At 46.2% G+C, this 27218-nt stretch overlaps 1 protein-coding gene across 1 annotated transcript in view; it reads right to left on the bottom strand.

Annotated features, from left to right (window-relative positions):
- LOC137371466 (protein diaphanous homolog 3-like) overlaps window positions 1-27218 on the bottom strand; it is a 908603-nt gene that overhangs the window by 153663 nt on the left and 727722 nt on the right. The window contains exons 24-25 of the mRNA XM_068034108.1: window positions 3753-3918; window positions 3016-3151 (exon numbers count right to left, since the gene is read on the bottom strand). Of these exons, the coding sequence (XP_067890209.1) occupies window positions 3016-3151; window positions 3753-3918 (302 nt within the window). The remainder of the gene's footprint in view (window positions 1-3015; window positions 3152-3752; window positions 3919-27218) is intronic.

Below are 27218 nucleotides of genomic sequence, written 5' to 3'. Positions count from 1 at the left end.
CAACATCACAAAAACAGACTGGCTGGTCACTTCCTACATTACAACATTTCAAAAGTACTTCACAGGCTGCAAAGCACGTTGCAATGTCTTTGAGGTAGTGAAAGACACAATGTAAATGCCTGTCTGTTTTTCTTTTATCAGTGCTGACTACTCCATCATTTTTGGTTTTGAGATGTTTTGCTGTTATATTTTTGAGTAAAAATTAAATTATCTTTCCTCCCATTGAGGTTAAGGCAACTGGTCTATAGTTTCCTGAACTGGTTCCATCTCCCTTTTAAAACACAGGAGTAGCACTTGCTGTCCACCAGTCCACTGGCACTATTGTCTATTCTAATAATTTTTTATGGATATGTGAAATAGTGGCTGTGCTACCTTTCCCTAAGTTCTTTTAATATATGTGGATGCAATCCATCCAGACCAGGGTTTTATGCTAAGTTTGATTAGTTTATAGAGTATCTCCCCATTTTCTATCTTAAATGTTGTTATAGGAGTTACAGCAGCAGCAGCAGTAGTAGAGGAGGGTCCAGGAGTTACAGCAGCAGCAGCAGTGGTGGTAGAGGAGGGTCCAGGAGTTACAGCAGCAGCAGCAGTGGTAGAGGAGGGTCCAGGAGTTACAGCAGCAGCAGCGGTAGAGGGAGGTCCAGGAGTTAAAGCAGCAGCAGCAGTGGTAGAGGTTCTGTTCTCGTACACCAGTCGCTGAACCGTAAGCATACAGGTCCAACAGGCGGTAAAAAAGGCAAATGGTATGTTGGCCTTCATAGCGAGAGGATTAGAGTACAGAAGCAGGGATGTGTTGCTGCAATTATACAGGGCCTTGGTGAGGCCACACCTAGAATATTGTGTGCAGTTTTGGTCTCCTTATCTGAGGAAGGATGTTCTTGCTACAGAGGGAGTGCAGCGAAGGTTTACCAGACTGATTCCTGGGATGGCGGGACTGACGTATGAGGAGAGATTGAGTCGGTTAGGATTATATTCTCTGGAGTTCAGAAGAGTGAGGGGGAATCTCATAGAAACAGTGGCACAGTGGTTAGCACCGCAGCCTCACAGATCCAGTGACCCGGGTTCGATTCTGGGTACTGCCTGTGCAGAGTTTGCAAGTTCTCCCTGTGACCGCGTGCGTTTTTGCCGGGTGCTCCGGTTTCCTCCCACAGCCAAAGACTTGCAGGTTGATAGGTAAATTGGCCATTATAAATTGCCCCTAGTATAGGTAAGGGAATTGAGGGAAGGTGGGGATGTGGTAGGAATATGGGATAAATGTAGGATTAGTATAAATGGGTGGTTGATGGTCGGCACAGACTCGGTGGGCCGAAGGGCCTGTTTCAGTGCTGTATCTCTAAATAAATAAATAAATAAAGACATCTATAAAATTCTAACAGGACTTGACAGGGTAGATGCAGGGAGGATGTTCCCAATGGCGGCGGAGTCCGGAACCAGGGGTCATAGTCTAAGGAGACGGGGTAAACCTTTCAGGACTCAGATGGGGAGAAATTTCTTCACCCAGAGAGTGGTGAACCTGTGGAATTCGCTACCACAGAAAGCAGTTGAGGCCAAAATATTGTATGTTTTCAAGAAGGAGTTAGATATAGCTCTTGGGCCTAAAGGGATCAAAGGGTATGGGGCAAAAGTGGGAACAGGTTACTGAGTTGGATAATCAGCCATGGTCATAATGAATGGCGGAGCAGGCTCGAAGGGCCGAATGGCCTACTCCTGCTCCTATTTTCTATGTTTCTATGTTTGCCTCTATAGTTAGCAGGGAACCTAAGTAACCATTCAGTATTTCTGTCATTTCATTGTAATTATCAGTGACACTATTCTGTCGGTGCTACATGTTCGGAAATCTGTGGATTTTGTTTCAGTAGCTTTAAGAGTCACAGAGTCATTTACAGTATAGATGGAGGCCATTTGGTCCATTGAGTTCATGCCGGCTCTCTGCAGAGCAATCCAGTCAGTCCCACTCCCCTTCTCAATCCCTGGAGCCTTGCAAGTTTATTTCCTTCAAGTGCTCATCCAATTGCCTTTTGAAATCATTGATTGTCTCTGCTTCTACCAGCCTTGTGGGGAGTGAGTTTCAGGCCATTACCACTTGCTGCGTAAAATGTTCTTCCTCACATTCCCCCTGCATTTTTTGCCCAAAACCTTCAATCTGTGTTCCCTAGACCTTGTACTATTAGCTAATGGGAACAGTGTTTCCTTGTCTAACTTATCTAACCCTGTCATAATCTTGTACCCCTCTATCAAATCTTCCCTCAATCTTCTTCGCTCCGGGGAGAATAACCCCATCTTTTCCAACTTAACCTTGTAACTAAAACTGCACTCCTCACTGAATCAGGGTTGATACCCTGGCTTGATGGTAATGGTAGAATGGGGGATATGCCGAGCCTTGAGGTTACAGATTGTGTTTGAATACAATTTTGCTGTTGCTGATGGCCCACAGCATCTCATGGATGCCCAGTTTTGAGTTGCCAGATCTGTTCGAAATCTATCCCATTTACCACAATGGTAGTGCCAGACAACACGATGGAGGATATCCTCAATGTGAAGATGGGACTTCGTCTCCACAAGGACTGTGCGGTCACTCCTAACAATACTGTCATGGACAGATGCATCTGCGACAGATAGATTGGTGATGACGAGGTCAAGTAGGTTTTTCCCTCTTGCTGGTTCCCTCACCGCCTGCCGCAGACCCAGTCTAGCAGCTATGTCTTTTAGGACTTGGCCAGCTTGGTCAAATACTTCATTTATATCGAGCACAACCATTCTCAATAAGTGCCTCCAATTTACAAAGCCAAAAATTGAATGAGAAAAGACTACATGACATTGCCAAAGCAGATGTGCAATATATGGTTGTGCAAACTAAATAGAATTTCTGTGACTTATTAACAGAATCCCTAGAAAATGGAATCAATCTACCAACTAGGGTAAATTCAATCTATTTTTTTCTTGATGAGTGCCTAAAAAGTTGAACACTTCCTTTCTTTTCCTGTACACTATTATGGTTGAATGTGTTTTTTTTACCTGAATTCTTCTCTAGTAGATGTCTTTTCTTTTGTTGCCTTTCCTGTTTTTCTTTCTTGACCTTCTCTTTGGCCAATTTGGCACGTCTCAGTTTTTCTTCTGCCTCTCGCCTCTTCACGTTTTCTTTGATGGCTTGCTTTAGTAAAAAGAACGAAGATTAGAAGCTATCACATTGAACAGCGGAGCTGGTTTGAAGGACTGAATGGCCTACTCGTCCTATTTCTTATGAAATGTGCCAAAGATGAAATTGCGAACAAAAATGAGGATAGCATTCTTTGTGATTTCATTTATGAGGCTATAAACACCTCTGACATAAATATTAGCTTCAGTTATTCAACAAATTGAAGGAGAACAGTTTTGAATCTGATTATTACTTGAAGGCAGGTTGTTATTTTATACTAGAGTAAAATTGCCAATGTAGCTCACACTTCTCTGACCCTCTGAAATATATTTTACCGCTTCTCTTTTCTGAGCAAGATGCGAAACAAGCACTGAAGGCAAAGTAAAGCAACCATGAAATTTAATCTGATAAAACTCTTTGGTGAGCAACACTGAAATGTTACATTAGCATGACACACGCACACACTATTTAGTTCATATGATCTTAAACATTCCTTTACTTTATTAATAAATGGATCTGAACAAAAATTTGCTTTCACAAAATAACTTCTAGTCAGATAAATTTGAAGTGCTTATTTCTTTAACCTCAAAGGGTTTCAAAGACTATGTGAACATACCATGAACATGGAACGGAAGTTACTGATATCACTAAAAACCTCCTCGGCTGTGACTTTCTTTGGATTGATAACAAAGTAGTGCATCAAATCATGATAAAGCTTCTCCATGTTTCTGTGCATGTTGGCCAGTTTATGGTACTCTTCCCGGGCATGACTGGCAAAGCTGTGATATATTGTTAAGGAAATTCACAGTTGCTATGATCTCAAAGAGAGAAAACACGAGAAATAAACAGAATTATGTGCATGTAATTTTCAAAACTTGCATTCACTCCAAAATTCTGTCTTTTATGTATCCTTTTTGGAATGGGAGAAAAAACAGCCACTGATTTAATAATACTGACACTTCAAGACCAGCCTCAGAGAGTTTTCATGTCTTGAGGACAGAGTATTTTTTAATATAATAAGATGCTCTCTTTTTTACGGTATTACCACTTTTTTTCCTTTCTAAGGGTTGTCTCACATGGTTTACAGAAGAGACTATGGCTGGACAACCCGTTCAAGACATTGGTGAATGGTAATCTGAAACCAATCAACTAGGAAGGGTGTAAAGTGTCTCAGGGTGGCTGCCTCTCCAAATTGACCCCAGTATGGGGAGACACTTGGATTTGGCTCAATACCTCACTATGGTGGCACAGAGTTGAAATCAGCAGACATGCGGCTGAATTTTGACAGCCCATCGTGGGTCTTGGCAGTGGCACCTGAAGTGGGTGCCATTGCCGCATGTCATGAGTACAGCTAGCTGACCGCGATCATGCGGTGGCCGGTAATTAACATAACCGAGACGTGGGGCCTGTCCAATTGCAGGACAGGTACAGGCTATGTGGCATGATGGTGGCGTGAGACGACCAGAATGCAGGTGCCCATCTTTAAAGCGCTGCCAGCCCTGCTGTACTGCTGCCTTTCACTGATGCAGAGAACCTGGAACCCTCTGCTGCTGTAACTCCTCTACCACTGCAGCTGCTGCTGTATCTCCTCGACCCCCCTCTACCACTGCTGCTGCTGCTGTAACTCCCGGATGCCCCTCTACCACTGCTGCTGTAATTCCCGGATCCCCCTCTACCACTGCTGCTGCTGCTGTAACTGCCGGATCCCCCTCTACCATTGACGCTGCTGCTGTAACTCCTGGACCCCCCTCTACCACTGCTGCTGCTGCTGTAACTCCTGGACCCCTCTCTACCGCTGAAGCTGCGGCTGTATCTCCTGGACCCCCCGCTCTACCACTCCTGCTGCTGTAATTCCAGGACTCCCCTCTACCACTGCTGCTGTAACTCCTGGACCCCCCTCTACCACTGAAGCTGCTGCTGTATCTCCTCGATCCCCCTCTACCACTGCTGCTGCTGTAACTCCTGGACCCCCTCTACCGCTGCTGCTACAGCTGTAACTCCTGGACCACCCCCCCACCCGCCCCGACCACCGCTGCTGCCACTCCTGCACCTTCCTGCGCCTCTCTAGCAGGACTGCGGATTAACCGGACGGAGCAGGAGCCAACTGGGACCATGTTCAAGGCGGCAAGACACTGGGTGGTCCTACAGTTTAGCAATGCCTCTCTGGAGATTCCCCTTCAGGCTGCAAGGGAAAGAAGGGAGGTCTTCTTTCCAAGGGATGGTAAGACGAGATCGTCCCGTCTGACCAAGCAAGCCTGGATGGTGATCACAGAAGAGGTCAGCAGCTGTGGGGTCACCCCCAGAACTGGGTCCAGTGCCGGAAAAATGTCAATTACCTCCTTCGCTCTGCCAAGGTGAGTCCTCCATACCTTTCTTCTTTTTCGTTCTTGCATGTGGTAACGAGGGCAGTAGCCCAATATGGGGAGGCCGTGATCACAAAGGCACTGGCAAGGGGCTGAGGTATCACCACATCCTGTCAGATACACGGCTGCATCTTGGCAACAGGTGGCCTTCTTTCAAAGTTCACCCCCATTACGTCCCCTGAGAGCGGATATGGGGAGCAGCCATTGAGGTGACCTCACTAGGGAACAAGGGCTGCCACTAGCCTAGTGTTCTGTTGTTCTGTGTGCAAAGTCTAACTTTGTCCCTCTTTCCCCTTGCACGAGAAACGAGTCCAAAACACCAGGAAGGCATCGAGGACTGGTGGTGGGATCCCTTATATGCCTTCTCTGGCACTGGCAGAGGAGGTGGCTCTAGAGCTAGTAGGGGCCCTGCGAGTCTGTGCAATCGCGGATGGTGAGACTGGAGTGTCTGCACAAGAGACTGAAGAGGCATTATGTTCATGTGTCCTGCACCACACATCTGGAGATCCACATCACACATGGCTGGCCTGAGGAGAGATGAACAACCTAACCCGCAAATGCTTGTATAAAAGCAAAATACTGCGGATGCTGGAAATCTGAAATAAAAATAGAAAGTACTGGAAATACTCAGCAGGTCTGGCAGCATCTGTGGACAGAGAAGCAGAGTTAACGTTTCAGGTTCGTGACCCTTCATCAGAACTGGCAAATATTTGAAATGTAAAAGGATTTAAGCAAGTAAAGCGGAGGTGGGGCAAGAGATAACAAAAGAGGTGTTGATAGGACAAGGTCACAGAGAATAACTGACCGGAAGGTTATGGAGCAAAGGCAAACGGTATGTTAATGGTGTGCTGAAAGACAAAGCATTAGTGCAGAGAAGGTGTTAATGGACAGAAAACTGAACAGCCTGGCCCCAAGCACAAACATGAAAAAAACAGTGGGTAGGCATAGTAGAAACAAACTAAACTAAAATAAACACATAAAAAAGAACTAAAAATAAAAATGGGGGCCCATCATGCTCTGAAATTATTGAACTCAATGTTCAGTCCATCAGGCTGTGGTGTGCCTAGTCAGTAAATGAAGTGCTGTTGCTCAAGCTTGTGTTAATGTTCACTGGAACACTACAGCAATCCCAGGACAGAGATGTGGGCATGAGAGCAGGGAGGAAGTGTTGAAATGGCCAGCAACCAGAAGCTCGGGCTCATGCTTTCAGACTGAGCAGAGGTGCTCTGCAAAGCGGTCACCCAGTCTGTGTTTAGTCTCTCCATTGTAGAGGAGACCACATTATGAGCAGTGAATACAGTACACTAAATTGAAAGAAGTACAAGTAAATCGCTGCTTCACCTGAAAGGAGTGTTTGGGGTACAAGTAAATCACTGCTTCACCTGAAAGGAGTGAAGCAGCGATTTATTTGTAGTCCTACTCAGGCCCCCTCCCCCAACTATTTTTCCAGTACATTGATGACTGTATCGGTGCCGTTTCCTGTCCCCGTTTGGAACTGGGAAACTTTATCAACATTGCTTCTAATTTCCACCCTTCTCTCACCTTTACATGGTCCATCTCCAACACTTCCCTTCTCTTCCTCGACTTCTCTGTCTCCATCTTTGGGGATGGGCTGTCTACTAATATTCATTATAAGCCCACCGATTCCCACAGCTACCTCAACTACACTTCACACCCTGCCTCCTGTAAGGACTCCATTCCATTCTCCCAGTTTCTCCGTCTCCGACGCATCTGCTCTGATGATGCTACCTTCCATGACAGAGCTTCTGATGTGTCTTCTTTTTCCTCAACAGAGGATTCACCCCACTGTGGTTGACAGGGCCCTCAACCGTGTCAGGTCCATTTCCCGCACCTCTACTCTCACCCCTTCCCCTCCCTCCCAGAACCGCGACAGGGTTCCCCTTGTCCTCACTTTCCACCCCACCAGCCTCCACATCCATAGGATCATCTTCTGCCATTTCTGCCACCTCCAGCGTGATGCCACGACCAAACGCATCTTCTCCTCCCTTCCCCTGTCAGCATTCCGAAGTGATCGTTCCCTCCACAACACCCTGGTCCACTCCTCCATTATCCCACCACCTCGTCCCCTTCCACGGCACCTTCCCCTGCAATCGCAGGAGGTTTAATACCTGCCCATTTACCTCCTCTCTCCTGACTATCCAAGGCCCCAAACACTCCTTTCAGGTGAAACAAAGATTTACTTGTACTTCTTTCAATGTAGTATACTGTATTCGCTGCTCACAATGTGGTCTCCTCTACATTGGGGAGACCAAACGCAGACTGGGTGACTGCTTTGCGGAACAGCTCCGTTCAGTCTGAAAGTATGATCCCGAGCTTGCGGTTGCTGGCCATTTCAACATTCCCCCCTGCTCCCATGCCCACATCTCTGTCCTGGGATTACTGCAGTGTTCTAGTGAACATCAACGCAAGCTTGAGGAACAGCACCTCATTTACTGATTAGGTGCACTACATCCTGCTGGACTGAACATTGAGTTCAATAATTTCAGAGCACGACGGGCCCCCCATTTTTATTTTTAGTTCTTTTTTCTAATATTTATTTTAGTTTAGTTTGTTAAGTTTGTTTCTACTATGTCTACCCACTGTTTTTTCATGTTTGTGCTTGGGGCCAGGCTGTTCAGTTTTCTGTCCATTAACACCCTCTCTGTACTGACGCTTTGTTTTTCAGCACACCATGAACATACCGTTTGCCTTTGCTCCATGACCTGCTGGTCAGTTATTCTCTGTGACCTTGTCCTTTCAACACCTTCGCTTTTGTTATCCCTTGCCCCACCCCCTGCTTTACTTGCTTAAAATCTTTTACATTTCTAATATTCGCCAGTTTTGATGAAAGGTCACTAACCTGAAATGTTAACTCTGCTTCTCTCTCCACAGATGCTGCCAGACCTGCTATTTCCAGCAATTTTGTTTTTACTGCAAATGCTTGTGTTCTCTCAAGCAGGTCATGGCACTTTGAAGGTAAGCGAAACTGTGGGGACAAGGGGCGTGCCATTGACCTCTGAGGAGGAGGAGAAGTCAGAAAATGCACTGTCACATCATTCTCCTGCATCATCCACCAATGCAGATACTTTCACGTCAATGGGTGTGCCGGGATTAGATTCAGGGTCACAAGCTGGTGAGAGCATCACACGCATATGAGCAACTGACGGAGACTGTGACAGCAGAAGACACTGACAGTCGGACTGTCTGTGGCTAGGCCCACGTTGAATCCCAGGACGACGATAAGCCTCTGGTGTCAGCAGCACAGAACGTGCTGGAGTTGCAGTGAGTGGGAAGGCAACATCTGACAGAGCTGCCAGAGGCCATGTACAGCCATGAGCAGATAATGGGGGGGGGGGGGGGGGGGGGGGGTCCATCCACACTACGAGTGCTGCCACATCTCAGGCGTGTGAGCGCATGGCTTCCTCCATCGAGAGGTTGGTGACCCTCCTGGAGAGCCAGATCCCACAAATGCATGCAGACCTGCACAGCATCACCTTGGCCACGAGCTCAATGGAGCAGTGGCAAGGTGAGAGAAGGGCGAGGTGCCTGGAGTCTTCTCCAGGTCCTCGTCCTTGTATGGTCAGCAGGGAGGTTCAAGTGAGCTTTGATAGGAGGAGGAGAGACCTCCATGTCTGGGAGCTCCCTTCAGGGTGCTCTGTGTGTGGACACCGGCTCCTCAGCCCCAACATCAATGATCCCAGCCCCAGTAGCCGCAACAACTGAGGAGGCTCCTGCACCTATGTACCTGACAGACAATATCCCAAACACTGCCATCACCATCCCCGGGTATGTCCTGTCCCACCGGCAGGACAGACCCAGCAGAGGTGGTGGCACAGTGGTATACAGTAGGGAGGGAGTTGCCCTGGGAGTCCTCAACATCGACTCTGGACCCCATGAAGTCACATGGCATCAGGTCAAACATGGACAAGGTAACCTCCTGCTGATTACCACCTACCGCCCTCCCTCAGCTGATGAGTCAGTACTCCTCCATGTTGAACAGCACTTGGAGGAAGCACTGAGGGTGGCAAGGGCACACAATGCACTCTGGGTGGGGGACTACAATGTCCATCACCAAGAGTGGCTCAGTAGCACCACGACTGACCGAGCTGGCCGAGTCCTAAAGGACATATCTGCTAGACTGGGTATGCGGCAGGTGGTGAGGGAACCAACCAGAGGGGAAAACATACTTGACCTCATCCTCACCAATCTGCCTGCCGCAGATGCATCTGTCCATGACAGTATTGGTAGGAGTGACCACCGCACAGTCGTTATGGAGACGAAGTCCCGCCTTCACATTGAGGAGACCCTCCTTCATGTTGTGTGGCACTACCACCATGCTAAATGGGACAGATTTCGAACAGATCTAGCAATGCAAAACTGGGCATCCATGAGGCGCTGTGGGCCATCAGCAGCAGCAGAATTGTACTCAAACACAATCTGTAACTTCATGACCCAGCATATCCCCCACTCTACCATTACCATCCAGCCAGGAGACCAACCCTGGTTCAATGAAGAGTGCAGGAGGGCATGCCAGGAGCAGCACCAGGCATATCTCAAAATGAAGTGTCAGCCTGGTGAAGCTGCAACACAGGACTATCTGCGTGCCAAACTGCATAAGTAGCATGCGACAGACAGAGCTAAACGATCCCATAACCAATGGATCAGATCTAAGCTCTGCAGTCCTGCCACATCCAGCTGTGAATGGTGGTGGACAATTAAACAACTAACTGGAGGAGATATCCCCATCCTCAATGACGGGGGAGCCCAGCATATCAGTGCGAAAGATAAGGCAACAATCTTCAGCCAGAAGTGCCGAGTTGATGATCCATCTCTGCCTCCTCCTGAAGTCCCCATCATCACAGATGCCAGACTTCAGCCAATTCGATTCACTCCGCGTGATATCAAGAAACAACTGAAGGTACTGGATACTGCAAAGGCTATGGGCCCTGACAACATTCCAGCAATAGTACTGAAGACCTGTGCTCCAGAACTTGCTGAGCCCCTCGCCAAGCTGTTCCAGCACAGCTACAACACTGGCATCTACCCTGCAATGTGCAAAATTGCCCAGGTATGACCTGTACATAAAAAGCAGGACAAGTCCAATCCGGCCAATTACTGTCCCATCAGCCTACTCTCAATCATCAGTAAAGGGATGGAAGGTGTCATCAACAGTGCCATCAAGCGGCACTTGCTTAACAATACCCTGCTCAGTGAATCTCAGTTTGGGTTCCGCCAGGGCCACTCAGCTCCTAACCTGATTACAGCTTTGGTTCAAACATGGACAAAAGAGCTGAACTCAAGAGGTGAGGTGAGAGTGACTGCCATTGACATCAAGGTAGCATTTGACCGAGTATGGCATCAAGGAGCCCTAGCAAAACTGAGGTCAATGGAGTTATACTTAGCACAAACCAAGATGGTTGTGGTTGTTGGAGGTCAATCATCTCAGTTCCAGGACATCACTGATGGAGTTCCTCAGGGTAGTGTCCTAGGCCCAACCATCTTCAGCTGCTTCATCAATGACCTTCCTTCAATCAGAAAGTCAGAAGTGGGGATGTTCGCTGATGATTGCACAGTGTTCTGCACCATTCATGACTCCTCAGATGCTGAAGCGGTCCGTGTAGAAATGCAGCAAGACTTGGACAATATCAAGGCTTAGGCTGATAAGTGGCAAGTAACATTCGTGCCCCACAAGTGCCAGGCAATGACCATCTCCAACAAGAGAGAATCTAACCATCTCCCCTTGACATTCAATGGCATTACCATCGCTGAATCCCACACTATCAACATCCTGGGGGCTACCATTGACCAGAAACTGAACTGGAATAGCCATATAAATACTGTGGCTACAAGAGCAGGTCAGAGGCTAGGAATCCTGCGGCGAGTAACTCACCTCCTGACTCCCAAAAGCCTGTCCACCATCTGCAAGGCACAAGTCAGGAGTGTGATGGAATACTCTCCACTCGTCTGGATGGGCGTAGCTCCGACAACACTCAAGAAGCTCGACACCATCCAGGACAAAGCAGCCTGCTTGATTGGCACCCCATCTACAAACATTCACTCCCTCCACCACCGACGCACTGTGTCAGCAGTGTGTACCATCTATAAGATGCACTGCAGCAACGCACCAAGGCTCCTTAGACAGCACCTTCCAAACCCGCGACCTCTACCAAGTAGAAGGACAAGGGCAGCAAATACATGGGAACACCACCACCTGCAAGTTCCCCTCCAAGTCACACACCATCCTGACGTGGAACTATATCGCCGTTCCTTCACTGTCGCTGGGTCAAAATCCTGGAACTCCCTTCCTAACAGCACTGTGGGTGTACCTACCCCACATGGACTGCAGCGGTTCAAGAAGGCAGCTCACCACCACCTTCTCAAGGGCAATTAGGGATGGGCAATAAATGCTGGTCTGGCCAGCGATGCCCACATCCCATGTATGAATAAAAAAAAAAGCCAGCAGAGGACCCCAAGGCTCAGGCAGCTAGAGGACCGTCCAACAAAGTCATCCCAGACCAAGGGACAGCCTGATCAGCAGCCTGCCTCCACCTCAGCTGCCAGCGCAGGGGTTGCAATGTGGAGAAGCACATGAAAATGTATAAAGAAGGACACCTAGACACACTTGGGGCTTCATGGGTGTATTAATTGTGGCCTTAGCATTGGTTCCTGCAATTGCGTTAACAAATCGAGGTCAGATTGCTGTAAATGACTCATGCTTTCATTGCTAACTTGTGAGATGCAACCTTCACCCTTAATCCAGTGTTGGCACAAGCACCTTTGGTCAGCATCTCAGATGTGTCAAGAGTGCGTAGTGAACATACAAACATTCGAATTAGGAGCAGGAGTAGGCCAGTTGGCCCTTCGAGCTGCTCTGCCAGTCAATAAGTTAATGGCTGAACTGATTACTCCACATTTCCACCTATCACCGATAACCTTCCACCCCCTTGCTTATTAAGAATCTATCTACCTCTGCCTTAATAATATTCAAAGACTTTGCTTCCACTGCCTTTTGACTAAAGACTCACAACCCTCAGAGACAAAAATTCTCCTCATCTGTCTTAAATGGGCGACCCCTTATTTTTAAACAGTGACCCCTAGTTCTAGACACTCCCACAAAGGGAAACATCCTTTCCACATCCACCCTATCAAGACCCCTCAGGATCTTATATGTTTCAATCATATCCAGCGGCTACAAGCCTAGCCTGTTCAATCTTTTCTCGTAACACAGCCTGCCCATTCCAGGTATTAGTCTAGTAAACCTTCTCTGAACTGCCTCCAACGCATTTACATCTTTCCTTAAATAAGGAGACCAGTACTGTATACAGTACTCCAGTTGTGGTCTCACCAATGCCTTGTATAGCTAAAGCATAACCTCCCTACTTTTGTATTCAATTCCCCTCGCGATGAACGATAACATGCTATTAGCTTTCCTAATTACTTGCTGTACCTGCACACTACCCACTTGCGATTCATGCACTCGGACACCCAGATCCCTCTGCATCTCAGAGCGCTGCAACCTCTCACCAATTTAGGTAATAAGTTTCTTTTTTATTCTTCCTGCCAAAGTGGACAATTTCATACTTTCCCACATTATACTCCATTTGCCAGGTCTTTGCCCACTCACCTAACCTATCTATATCCCTTTGTAGCCCCCTTATGTCCTCTTCACAAGTTACTTTCCTCCCTATCTTTGTGTCATCAGCAAATTTAACAACCATACCTTCGGTCCCTTCATCTAAGTCATTTATATAAATTGTAAAAAGTTGAGGCACCAGCACAGATCCCTGTGGCACATCACTTGTTACATTTTGCCAACCAGAAAATGACCCATTTATGCCAACTCTCTGTTTCCTGTTAGCTAGCCAATCTTCTATCCATGCCAATATGTTACCGCCTACGCCATGAGCTTTTATTTTCTGCAATAACCTTTGATGTGGCACCTTATCAAATGCCTTCTGAAAATCTAAGTACAATACATCCACCTGAAGCTGGGCTCTAGGCACTGTAGTGAAACAGGAAAGAGGCAACAGGCAGAATACAATGAGGTGAGCCTTTTCTGAGTTCACTTTGAGAGCCCATCACGGTGGCAGGAAGCAGGTGTGCATGAGATTGTCCCGTGCCTCCCTTGTGCATCTCTCAATGGCCCTGGTCTCTGGTACAAGGGAAGCAAGATTCCGTGGTGCCTGCACAGTAGCATTCTCCTCATCAGATGAGGACTAGTGATTAATCATGTCCTCTTCATGCAAGGCCTACCCCCTCTGCAATACTGGATTGTGCAGAGCACAGCAGACCAGCACAATATGCGAGACCCTCGATGGGCCATACTGCAGGGCTCCACCAGATCGATTGAGGCATCGGAATCTCATCTTTAGCAGTCCAATGGCCTGCTCGATGGTCAATTGGGTGAACCCATGGTAGGTTTTATATCTCTTCTCAGCTGCAATTCAGAGGGTTCCTCACAGGCGTCAGTAGATATGTGTTCAACGGGTAGCCCTTGTCCCTGAGAATCCATCTGTGAAGGTGCGCAGGCAGCCTGAAAAGCTGTGGCACTTGGGACTGTTGAACTATGTAGGCATCATGGCTGCTTCCCGGGAAGCAGACACACACCTGCAGGATGTGCTTATCATGGTCACAAACCAGCTGTACATTGAGCGAATGGAAGCCATTCCTGTTGATAAAGGCTGCTGGCTGCTCTGTGGGAGCCTTGATGGCCACATTCATGCAGTCAATGACATTTTGCACCTGGGAGAATCCAGCGATGGCTCCAAAGCTGAAGGCCCTCTCTGCCTGTCAGGGTCAGTTCGGTACCGCACACAGCCGCCGACCGTCTTGATGAAGGCATTGGTCACCTCCTTGATGCAGCAGTGGAGCTGCTGCCTGGGAGAGCCCACACATGTCCCCGGTGGATCCCTGGAAAGAGCCAGCCGCATAGAAGTTGAGTGCCATGGTGATCTGGGCCACAAGCATTGGGTGTCCACCAAAGCCCATGGGTCACAGCTCGTCTTGCAGCATGGTGCTGGGTCAGTGACGGCTTCCCTAGAGAGCTTCAGTCTTCACTGGTGCTGACGCTCAGACATTTGGAGGTAGCGGAAGTACGTCCGGTACACTTTATGGCGCGGATAGGCTCTACTTGGCGGTGGCTGGTTGTTGCAGCTTTCCTATTGGAGCTTCTTGGGCAGGTCCTGGCTGCCCCTCCCTCTGAGCTGCTGCTGTACAGTGCAGGGATCCAAAAAGACAGTGTGCATGTGACCCATGCCAGCTCATTTTTTACCCCTCCCATGCGCTGTCCTTGCAGAGACACACTTGCCTTGTGACCTTCCCGTTGCTACTTCCCTCTGAATGTGCGCTAATGCCCTTCAGTGTCCACGCTTGCTGAAAGACCGGTACCTGAGACTGCACCTACCTGACCCTTGCACCCGAGAGTGAGCCCCACCTTGCAGAGAACATTACAGGTGGATATGGAGAAAAACTGATCCAAATCAGGCCAAACTCTTAATTTCTGACATGTACACTACTACCTATAATTGAAACAATGGGTTGCATACAAATTCTTGCTTTGCTTGTATTCTGAGTTATTCCTCTTGATACTTATATAATCCAGTGAAAGGATTAACTGGATCTGTCCATTTATCAGCAAATTTTTTGATAGGTTTCTGAAGTTGTATGAAGTCAATAACCATCAATTGAGTTTTTTTATTCAATATAATTATGTTTTTCTTTTGGACAAAGTACATAAATTTATTTGTCTTTGAAATTACCTTTCAATCTCACCTGCAGAATGTCAGTACAATGCATATGACTTTCAGAGAAGGACATAACAGCAGCATCTGAGTTTCCAATGCACTGTTGAATAATATATGCAAAAGCGTATTATACTGCTTTGGAACTGTATCATGCCTTTTTTTGATAAGCATATTCACATTTTTGTACTCATCATGACTAGGGTTGCTATTTCTGGCAATTGAACACTTTTCATTTCAGGTACCCATGTCAGAGACAGCACAGGCAGATGGAGAGTAATCTACCACAACAATATACTTTAGCCCCAGCCTCAGAACAGAAAACCAACATTTTTTTCTCATTTTCCACACTAACCATGCAAGACCTTTCTGGGTTGGATTGCCAATTAATACCAAATTAGGGGCAGTAGGTGCTTATAGGCCCAAGCTCACTAGGAACTCGACTGGGACTGTACACATATTTTACAATGGCCCTTCTATCTACTAGAAGACACTTTTATCCTATCAGTCGATGCTGGATTTGAACCCAGGTAGGGAACAGTTCCACACTGAAGGGTGAACGAAGCTTGCAAGGCTGGCTTCTGGGAAACATGGATTACCCATTCCAAACATGAATGAAGTCTCCATAGAACCACCATTCCCCACTGTTTGTATGTTTTTGGGTTTTCAATTCTAGATATTTTTCTTGGGTTCAGTGACTCACAGCACATCAGTAGGTGAGCCCTTGCTCCCAAAAATTTTATATAATCCAGAATGCCTTTATCGACCTAATATCTAACTAATTTGTAGCAAGCACAAGGACCAAATAGAAAACCTCTGTTGCTTACTGGTTATATCACCACCCTCATGTGATCTTCTTTAACTTCAGATGGTGGTAGAATAAGGTGTGGCTTCGGCTATAAAATGCCAAATAGGTTTATTAACCAGTAAATGGATAAATAAAAAGGAACACTGACATGCTGTAAATTTACAGTAGTTATAGATTCCACAATTCCTTCTTGGAAGATAGAAAACAAACAGTTACATCTGCTGAGTTAAACTGCAACGTGAATTGAATTGGACGCAAGGCTCCAGACAGTAATCTTAATGTGCCCATTTGTTCTTGATGACCCACTGAGTCTCTCTGGTCTATAAATCTGTCTTAATCAACGTCATATTGACTACTCAATTGTAGCAAGACATATTTTTCAAACTTTGACTGGGACAAAGGAAATTTAAATATGTTTCACAAACTTAAAAAGGCTGGCAATCAAACATAAATTCAAACAATACCCACATATTGTATTTACCTTCTGGCAGAGCAGTGGAGAGAAGTCCAGGCGTGCCAGAGTTTGAAAACAAAGTCAACAGTTCTTTTGGGCCTCCTTATCTCGAGAGACAATGGATACGCGCCTGGAGGTGGTCAGTGGTTTGTGAAGCAGCGCCTGGAGTGGCTATAAAGGCCAATTCTGGAGTGACAGGCTCTTCCACAGGTGCTGCAGAGAAATTTGTTTGTTGGGGCTGTTGCACAGTTGGCTCTCCCCTTGCGCCTCTGTCTTTTTTCCTGCCAACTACTAAGTCTCTTCGACTCGCCACAATTTAGCCCTGTCTTTATGGCTGCCCGCCAGCTCTGGCGAATGCTGGCAACTGACTCCCACGACTTGTGATCAATGTCACACGATTTCATGTCGCGTTTGCAGACGTCTTTATAACGGAGACATGGACGGCCGGTGGGTCTGATACCAGCGGCGAGCTCGCTGTACAATGTGTCTTTGGGGATCCTGCCATCTTCCATGCGGCTCACATGGCCAAGCCATCTCAAGCGCCGCTGACTCAGTAGTGTGTATAAGCTGGGGGTGTTGGCCGCTTCAAGGACTTCTGTGTTGGAGATATAGTCCTGCCACCTGATGCCAAGTATTCTCCGAAGGCAGCGAAGATGGAATGAATTGAGACGTCGCTCTTGGCTGGCATACGTTGTCCAGGCCTCGCTGCCGTCAACAGTAACATCACAGGAAAGCTGCAAGGTGATTGGTTAGTGAATAACTGCTGTTAGGAAATAACTCTAAATAGCTGGGTTAGTACACTACTGTTAGGGTGTGTGTGTGCAAATAGCTTAATAATAAGGAACAAGTGAGTAGCTTTTTTTTTGAGTAAGGTTTATTTAACTCGTGAACTGCATTGATTTTTAGTAGGATTTATCACTACTCGTAAGGTTTTATTAATAATTCTAAGCTGTTGCAATATTAGTAAGGTTTGTTTTAGCAGTAGCAAAGGGCCAACTAATAAATAAAGAAATGGCAGTGGTGCTTCAACCTCGGAAGTGCACCTCATGTGCTATGTAGGAGCTCCACGATGCTTCCTGTATCCTGGACAATCATTTGTGCAAGAAGTGTCATCAATTGAAGCAGCCTGAGCTCCAGGTTTTTGAACTTGAGCAGCAGCTGATGACACTGCAGTGCATTTCTGAGGATGATAGCACCTTTATAGATGTGATCACCCCACAGCTTACGAGTATGCAGGGAGAGAGGGAATGGGTGACCACCAGACAGTCAAAAAGAATCAGGCAGGTAGTGCAGGAGACCCCTGAGTGCATCTCACTCTCCAACAGGTATTCAGTTCTGAATACTGAGGAAAGTGATGCTTCATCTGCAGAGTGCAGCCAGAGTCAAGTCCAAAGCACCACGGGTGGCTCAGCTGCACAAGGGGGTACAAGGAAGACTGGAAGAGCCATGGTGATAGGTGATAGGTGATTCAATAGTCAGGAGAACAGACAGGCATTTCCGTGGCCGCAGACATGAATCGAGGATGGTGTGTTGCCTCCCTGGTGCCAGGGTCAAGGATGTCACTGAGCATCCTGAAGGGGGAGGGTGAACAGCCAGCAGTCATGGTCCACATCGGAACCAACGACATAGGTAGAAAGAGGGATGTCGTCTTGCAGTCAGAATTTAGGGAGCTAGGTAAGAAATTAGCAAGCAGGACCTCAAAAGTCAAAATTTAGTAGTAGCGCAAGTGAGTATAGAAATAGAAGGATAAGACAGATGAATGTGTGGCTGGAAAGATGGTGCAGGAGGGAGAGCTTCAGATTCATTGAACATTGGGACCGGCTCTGGGGGAGATGGGACCTGCACAGGCCAGACAGGCTGCACCTGAACAGAGCTGGGACTGAGTTCCTTGCGGGACCTTTTGCTAGTGCTGTTGGGGAGGGTTTAAACTAGTTTGGCATATGGATGGGGACCTGAGGGTAGACTCAGCTGGGACAAAATCAGAACTTAAAATGAAAGGCAGAAAATTAATGGATGAGTCTGGAAGACAGAAGAAACGAGGGTTATAAAATTAAAAAAAGATTTAGGCAGTGCTCAAGGGCATCTATTTCAATGCAACGAGCATAGCAAATAAAGCAGATGAGCTGAGGCCACAGATAGACATGTGGCAGTATGATATCATAGCTATTACAGAAACATGGCTTAAGGAGGACAGGATTGGCAGCTCAAAGTTCCTGGTTACAGGGTTTTCAGATGCGACAGGGAGGGGGATAAGAAAGGAGTGAGAGTGGCAATTTTGGCCAAGGAAACTATTACAGCTGTGAGGAGGGATGATATGTTGGAAGGTTCATCAAATGAAGCCATATGGATTGAGCTAAGGAACAAAAAAGGGGCAATCACACTGCTGGGAGTGTACTAAAGATCCCCAAACAATCAGAGGGAGAGAGAAGAGCAGATACGTAGGTAAATCTCTGAAAAGTGAAAGAACAATAGGGCAGTAATAGTGGGGATTTTAATTAGCCCAATATTAACTGGGATAGTTTTAGTGTGAAAGGAATTGAGGGAGCAGAATTCTTGAGGTGCATTCAGAAGAATTTTTCAAGGGAAGATTCAAAGGGTTCAGGGTAAACATGTTCCCACAAAGAAAAAGGATGAGGTGGCCAAATCTAGAGCCCCATGGATATCAAGGAGCCGACAGAGAACTCAATACTACAGAAAGTCAAGAGGAGTATAGAAAGTGGAGGGGTGAAATCAAAAAGGAAATTAGGAAAGTAAAGAGAAGGCATGAAAGAATATTGGCAAGCAAAATCAAGGTGAACCCAAAGATGTTTTATCGATACATTAAGAGCAAGAGGACAACTAAGGAGAGAGTGGGGCCCAAAAAGACCAAAAGGTAACCTATGTGTAGGAGCAGAGGATATTGGTATGGTTCTTAATGAATACTTTGCATCTGTCTTCACAAAAGAGGGGGATGATGCAGATATTGTAGTTAAGGAGGAAGAGTGTGAAGTATTGGATGTGATAAACATAGGGAGAGAGGAAGTATTAATGGGATTAGCATCCTTGAAAGTCAATAAATCACAAGGGCCAGACGAAATGTATCCTAGGCTGTTAAAAGAAGGAAGAGAGGAAATAGCAGAAGGTCTGACCATCATTTTCCGGTCCTCACTGGATACAGGTGTGATGCCAGAGGATTGGAGAATTGCTGTTTCCAGCTGTCTTCTGCAGGGCTCAGTACTGGGTGCCCTTCTTTTGTGGTGTATATTAATGATCTGGACGTAAATGCGTGGGTTATGATCAAGATGTTTGCAGACGACACAAAGATTGGCCGTGTGGTAGATAGCGAGGAGGATAGCTGTAGGCTGCAGCAAGATATTGATGGTCTGGTCAGATGGGCAGAAAAGTGGCAAATGGAATTCAACCTGGAGAAGATGCATTTGTTGAGGTCAAACAAGGCAAAGGAATACACAATTAATGGGAAAATACTGAGATGTGTAGAGGAAATAAGTGACCTTGGATTGAATGCCCACAGATCCCTGAAGGTAGCAGGACAGGTCGAGAAGGTGGGTTAAGAAGGCATATGGAAGTATAGAAGTAGAATGCAAGAGCAGGGAGGATAGGCTGGAACTGTATAACTCATTGGTTAGGCCACAACTTGAGTACTGTGTGCAGTTCTGGTCCCCTCATTACAGAAAGGATGTAATTGCACTAGAGAGGGTACAGATTTACGAGGATGTTGCCAGGAATGGAAAAATGCAGCTATGAGGAAAGATTGGATAGGTTGGGGTTGTTTTCCTTAGAACAGAGAAGGCTGAGGGGAGATCTGATTGAAATGTACAAAATTTTGAGGGGCCTGGATAGAGTGGAGGTGAAGGGTCTATTAACCTTAGCAGAGAGGTCCGTGACGAGGGGGCATAGATTTAAAGTGATTACTAGAAAAATTAGAGGGGGAGATGAGGAAAAACTTTCTCACCCACAGGGTGGTGATGGTCTGGAACTCACTGCCTGAAAGGGTAGTTGAGGCACAGACCCTCAACTCATTCAAAAGGAGTCTGGATATGCACCTCAAGTGCCATAAGCTGAAGGGCTATGGACCAAATGCTGGAAGGTGGGATTAGAGGCGGATCATTTTTCGGCTGGCACAGACACAATGGGCCCTGTGGCCTCTTTCTGTGCCTTAAACTTTCTATGATTCTATGATTATGCTTACATTCAAATTGAGGTGACATGAGAGTGATTGCCCTGGATATCGAGACAGCATTTGATCAAGTGTGGCATCAAGCAGCCCTAGCCAAACTGGAGTCAATGAGAATCAAGGGAAAAATGCTGCACTGGTTGGAGTCATACCAAGCACAAAGGAAAATGGAATTTGTTGCTGGAGGCCACTCATTTCAGCCCCATGACACTGCTGCAGGAGTTTCTCAGGGTTGTGTCCTAGGCTCAACCACCTTCAGCTGCTTCATCAATAAGGTCAGAAGTGGAGATGTTCGATGATGATTGTACGATGTTCAGTACTATTTGCAACTCCTCAGATACTGAAGCAGTCCATGTAGAAATGCAGCAAGACCTGGACAACATTCAGGCTTGAGTTGATAACTGGCAAGTAACATTCGTGCCACACAAGTGCCACGCAATGACAATCTCAAACAAGAAAGAATCTAACCACTTCCTCTTGACATTCAATGGCATTACGATCGCTGAATTCCCCCACTATCAACATCCTGGGGGTTACCATTGACCAGAAACTGAACTGGACCAGCCACATAAATACTGTGGCTATAAGAGCAGGTGAGAGACTGGGAATTCTGCGGCCAGTAACTCACCTCCTGACTCTCCAAAGCCTGTCCACCATCTACAAGGCACAAGTCAGGAGTGCGATGGAATACTCTCCACTTGCCTGGATGAGTACAGATCCAATAACACTCAGGAAACTTGACACCATCCAGGACAAAGCAGCCCGCTTGATCGGCACCCCATCACCAACTTAAACATTTACTCCCTCCACCACCGTTGCACAGTGGCAGCATCTTCCAAATGCACGAACTCTTCCACCTAGAAGGAGAAGGGCAACAGAGGCATGGGAACACCACCATCTGCAAGTTCTCCTCCAAGTCGCACACCATCCTGACTTGGAAATATATCACTGTTCCTTCACTGTCGCTGGAACAAAATACTGGAACTCCCTTCATAACAGCACTGTGGGTGTACCGCACCAGATGGACTGCAGCAGTTCAAGAAGGCAGCTCACCATCACCGTTTCAAGGGCAACTGGGGATGGGCAACAAATGCTGACCTTGTCAGCACCGCCCACATCTCATCAGAGAATAAAGAAAATGACTTGGCAAATCCCTCTGATATCTGACGTAAGTAAATGTAACACCTCTTTCTGTATGCTTAACAACAAGCTGGGCCATTTACTTTGAGTGAAGCTGGTTTTGAGCGCCACATGTACCACAGCAGAAAGAAAAAATCAGCATCATGATACAAGAAGAAAGGACCTCCACCACCAACAACTTGCACTTACATAGCACCTTGTAGTAAAAGATCCCAAGCTGCTTCGCAAAAGCATTATTAAACAAAATTTACTCTGAGTCACATAAAGAGATAACAGGACAGATGGCCAAATGTTTGCCCAAAGATATAGATTTTGAGGAGCATCTTAAAGGAGGAGGGAGAGAGATTTAGAGAGAGAATTCCAGAGCTTAGGGCCTTGACAGCTGAAGCCACAGCCACCAATGGCAGAGCTAGTAAAATCAGGGATGGGCACGAAGCCAGAATTTGAAGACTGCAAAGATCTCAGAGGGTTGTGGTGCTGGAGAAGGTTATAGAGATAGGGAGGCAACAGAGCCATGACGGAATTGAAAAACAAGGGTGAGAATTTTAAAATCGAGGCATTGCTCAGCTGGGAGCCAATACAGGTGAGCCAGCTCACGCGTGATCAGTGAACAAGGCTTGGTGCAAGTTAACATATCAGCAGCTGAGTCACGATCAAAAATGTAATAAAGCAGACTTTTGGCCTCCCAAAACAGTGAGATTGATTTTCATGTAACTGCTTTCATCAGGTGGATAGCAGGTGGAGTGATCCCGTGACCCTTGATGAAAGCTGTCTGAGGCCTGAAACATTTTCATGGGTAAGGCCTCATTAGGTTTACATTGTCAAGCTGTTTTTGCTTTAGAAGCTACTTGCTGATTGGAGAGGGTGGGAATTTCAATGGTGCAAACTCCACTTGGCCCAAATAAGTTAAAGGGAGAAAGTGGGGGGGGGGCAATCAATCTTGGGGAAGAGCCCCATAGGATCAGGCATCAATTTTTGTAGGGCCAGGTGAATGCCCGACAAAGATAGTTTGAAAGCTTTTTTCATTCAGTGGACCTTTAAGGATTGCTGGCAAGCTATGCTAAGTAATCAATGCTAAGTAATAATTAGCAGAACATACACAAAGCATGCGCCACCCATTAGTACCTCAAAATTGCAAAAGGAGTCCTACTGATATCATAGGACTGCAATTTGGATGGATTAATGAAACTGCCATCTATTTCCGGTGAATGCTTAGGCCGCCCATTTGAAGGTTGGTACCAGAATGCAAGGTGCCTGGACGTCAGCAGGAATGGGGCAGTAAGTGCTGCATTGCTATTTTCAATGTGCTACTGCCCCATTTCCACCAACCACAATGTTTCTAATATTGTGGACTACTCTGGTCGTGGCTTGCAGTTTCAGCTGCTTCAAGTTGATGCAATAAGCGTAATACATTGTATATTGCACAATAGTCTCAGCACAAAAGGCATATAATAGCATTAATTGCAGCAAGGCAGATGATGACGGATACTGTGAAACCCTAGCAGCATATCAGCCAGTACCTCAGCATTACAGGTGCAACGTACATTGACTGATTCTCCGACCTGCAGCTCAATATTTGTATATGACACTTCTGCAAGCCGAATTATGGACTGCAGAACTTTTTGCATACTTTAAAAAAAAAGAATATCCAGCACTCTTCTTTTGGTCAAAAGGCTAGGTTCCTCCATTTTCCCAGTGTTGTGTGCAAAAGAGCTCATTTTACTACATTAATGAATACTGACTTCAAACATTTTTCTTTATGAATGTAAATGTATATGTAAGCTATATTTAATGTTTTTATTTTATTTCTTCAAGGGATGTGAGCATTGCTAGCAAGGCCAGCATTTATTGCCCATCCCTAATTACCTTTGAGAAGGTGGTGGTGAGCTGCCTTCTTGAACCGCTGTAGTTCATGATGTGTGGGTACACCCAGAGTGCTGTTAGGAAGGGAGTTCCAGGACTTTGTCTCAGTGACAGTGAACAAACGGCGATATAGGTCCAAGACAGGATAATGTGTGGCTTGGAGGGGAACTTGCAGGTGCTGATGTTCCCACAAGTCTGCTGCCCTTATACTTCTAGGTGGTAAAGCTCCTGGATTTGGAAGATGCTGTCAAAGGAGGCTTGGCGAATTGCTGCAGTGTATCTTGTATATGGTACACACTGTGCCACATGTGCCAGTGGTGGAAAGAGTGAATGTTTCAGGTGGTGGATGGGGTGCCATTCAAGTAGACTGCTTTGTTCTGGTTGGTGTTGAGCTTCTTGAGTGTTGGAGTTGCACTCATCCAGGCAAGTTGGGCATATTCCAACACACTCCTGACTTGCGCCTTGTAGATGGGCGTTGGGGAATCAGGTGAGTTACTTGATGCAGAATTCCCAGCCTCTGATCTGCTCATATAGCTGGTCCAGTTCAGTTTCTGGTCAATAATAATCCTCAGGATGTTGATGGTGGGGGATTCAGTGAAGGTAATGCCACTGAACATCAAAGGCAGATGGTTAGAATCACTCTTGTTGAAGATGTCATTTGCTAGCACTTGTGTGGCACAAATGCTACTTGCACTTATCAGCCCAAGCCTGAATGTTGTCCAGGCCTTGCTGTATGCAGACACAGACTGTTTCAATATCTGAGGAGCTGTGAATGGTACTGAATACTATGCAACCATCAATGAACGTTCCCACTTCTGGCCTTATGATGGAGGGAAGGTATTTGATGAAGCAGCCGAAGATGATTGGGCCTAGGACACTAACCTGAACAACACCTGCAGTGTTGTCCTGGGAATGCGATATTTTCTTCCGACAACAACCACCTTCTAAGTATGACATCACCAGTGGAGAGTTTACTCCTAATTCCCACTGATTCCAGTTTTGTGAGGGTTCCTTGATGCCACTCTTGGTCAAATCCTGCCTTGATGTCAAGGGCAGTCACTCTCACCTCACACCTGGAATTCAGCTCTTTTGTCCATGTTTGAACCAAGGCTGCAATGAGGTCTGGAGCCGTGTGGCCCTGGCATAACCCTAACTGAACATTGGTGAGCAGGTTATTGCTGAGTAAGTGCCATTTGATAACACTATCAATGATACTTTGCATCAATTTGCTGATGATTGAAAGTAAACTGATGGGACGGTAATTGGTTGGATTGCATTTGTACTGCTTTTTGTGGACAGGACATACTTGGGCAATTTTACACATTGTCGGGTAGATGCCAGTGTTGCAGCTGTACTGGAACAGCTTGGCTAGGGCTGCAGTTAATTCAAAAGCGCAAGTCTTCAGTCCTACAGCCGTGATGTTTTCCGGATCCATAGCATTTGCAGTAACTGGTGCTTTCAGCCATTTCTTGATATCACGGGGCCACTCTCTCCCAACTGTATACCACTTTGCCGCCACCTCTGGTGCATCTGTCCTGCCCGGTGGTGCAGGACATACCCAGGAATGGTGATGGAGGAATCTGGGACAGTGACTGCAAAGTATGATTCTGTGAGTATGACTATCTCAGGCTGTTGCTCGACTAGTCTATGGGGCAGCTCTCCCAACTTTGACACCAGATGTTAGTGCAGAGTTGACTCAGCAGCATATGCCTTTATCGTTTCCGGTGCCTAGGTTGATGCTGGGTGGTCTATCAGGTTTTATTCTTATTTGACATTTCTGTAGTGGTTTGATACAACTTAGTGGCTTGCTAGGCCATTTCAGAGGGCAGTTTAAAGTCAACCACATTCATGTGGGTCTGCAGTCACATGTAGGCCAGACAGGTAATGACAGCAGATATCGATCCCTGAAGGACATTAGTGAACCAGGTGGGTTTTTAAGACAAACTGGTAATTTCATGATCATCATTGCTGATACTGAAGTACAGACATCTCATGGGAACAGTAGCATTGTGGTAATGTTACTGGACTAATAATCCAGTTTAATTCAATTATCTTTTTAGTCTCGATTTATTAATTAATTGAATTTAAATTCCATGATAATGTGATTTGAACTCATGTCTTTGGAGCATTAGTCCAGGCCTCTGGATTATTAGTCCAGTAAAATTACCACGATGCTACTGTTCCCATGAGATGCTGTGCTGTCTGTCCTTCATGACTGTTTCAATGTACTGCTCCTAAGCGAGGAAGTAACTGGTGTGGAGGATTTTTGAGGGTCATCTAAGGAGCGGTTTGTGATTCCACTCATTGTCTACTTCTATGTGTTGCAAAACTAAACAGCTTTGTCTTTGTGCTAGGAACAGCCTGTCCAATCTTTGCTATTGCTCTCTGCAAGCTATGGGGTGCTTCTGTTGCTACCCCAAAGAAAGGTGCTGGATATGAATCAAGAGTCTTCAGCTCCTTCTGAGCTTCCAAAACATGGAGGCAGAATCGTTATTTTGATCTCTAATCTTGCTACTTAATAGATGTACCAGTGTATTTCCAAGCATATCAAAACACGTCTGAACCATAATTGCCAACAACTCAACATCAGCAGGAACATTGCATGCTCCAACTGTGTTCACTGTCAGTGTGTCTGAGCTATTCCTTGCAGATATTTCTGTTGCAGTAAGCCAGTCAATAGCAGATAGCAAAATAGGAAACCCCAACTGCATAGCAGTTGGGCAGTGTTTGTTGCTTTCATTTTGTTCAATTAAATCCCAACTAGGTGATAGATTCCACATACTAGGCCCACCTTGCAACATCTTGTGCAATGAGGCGAGTAGTTCACTCAGCTGTTCACACTTGTGAAGGTCCTCCTTGAGCATGGAATCATGAAGCAAGTCAGCAGGGTCTATAACCATGCCGCACCCCAACACAACAACAACCAACATTTCTTCAAAACATTAACCTTTCCACTTCCTCACCCGTGATTAGTGAATTATGTCACTACACTCTGACATGCGTGTGTCTGCTCTGGTGCTTGCTTCCAAGTTTTGTGGGTGGCATAAAATGCTGCGGTGTACATGACATTCCCACAACACCAGATTTTGCCACTCTGGACTTATGGCCATTTTGTTTTTAGAAAAGGCTCGAGATGAACACGTTGCAATTTTTGATCATTCTAGAGTTCATATCAGAACACAATTAGTGTTTTGAATTAGAGATGATGGTGAAAATCATTGCCGCAGTTAAAGTATGCAGTTACCAGAAATATTGTAATCTCTACAAATTTTGCTGTTTCCCTTACATTGCACAGCCTGCCAGCCGGTATTCACAACAAGTGCTCACAGCACTTAAAAAGGTTTTTGAACCTATTTTCACTGCTTCTGCCTGTTGTGAATGGGGAACCCCAAGGCTGAAAATGGCAGTGTATTATTGACTGCCCTGTTCCGAGCATGGACATCATCAGCTTTGTGAAGGATTTCACAAAGCTGGTTCAGGCACCCACTTACAATATGCCAGAGTCCTATGATGTACATGACCCTGACACAATTTGGAAGT

Source organism: Heterodontus francisci, chromosome 6 (genome assembly GCF_036365525.1).
Source record: "Heterodontus francisci isolate sHetFra1 chromosome 6, sHetFra1.hap1, whole genome shotgun sequence".
In the NCBI taxonomy this organism is placed as follows: domain Eukaryota; kingdom Metazoa; phylum Chordata; class Chondrichthyes; order Heterodontiformes; family Heterodontidae; genus Heterodontus; species Heterodontus francisci.
The sequence above is the reverse complement of the archived record's forward strand: the minus strand, read 5'-3'. Positions and strand labels throughout refer to the sequence as shown.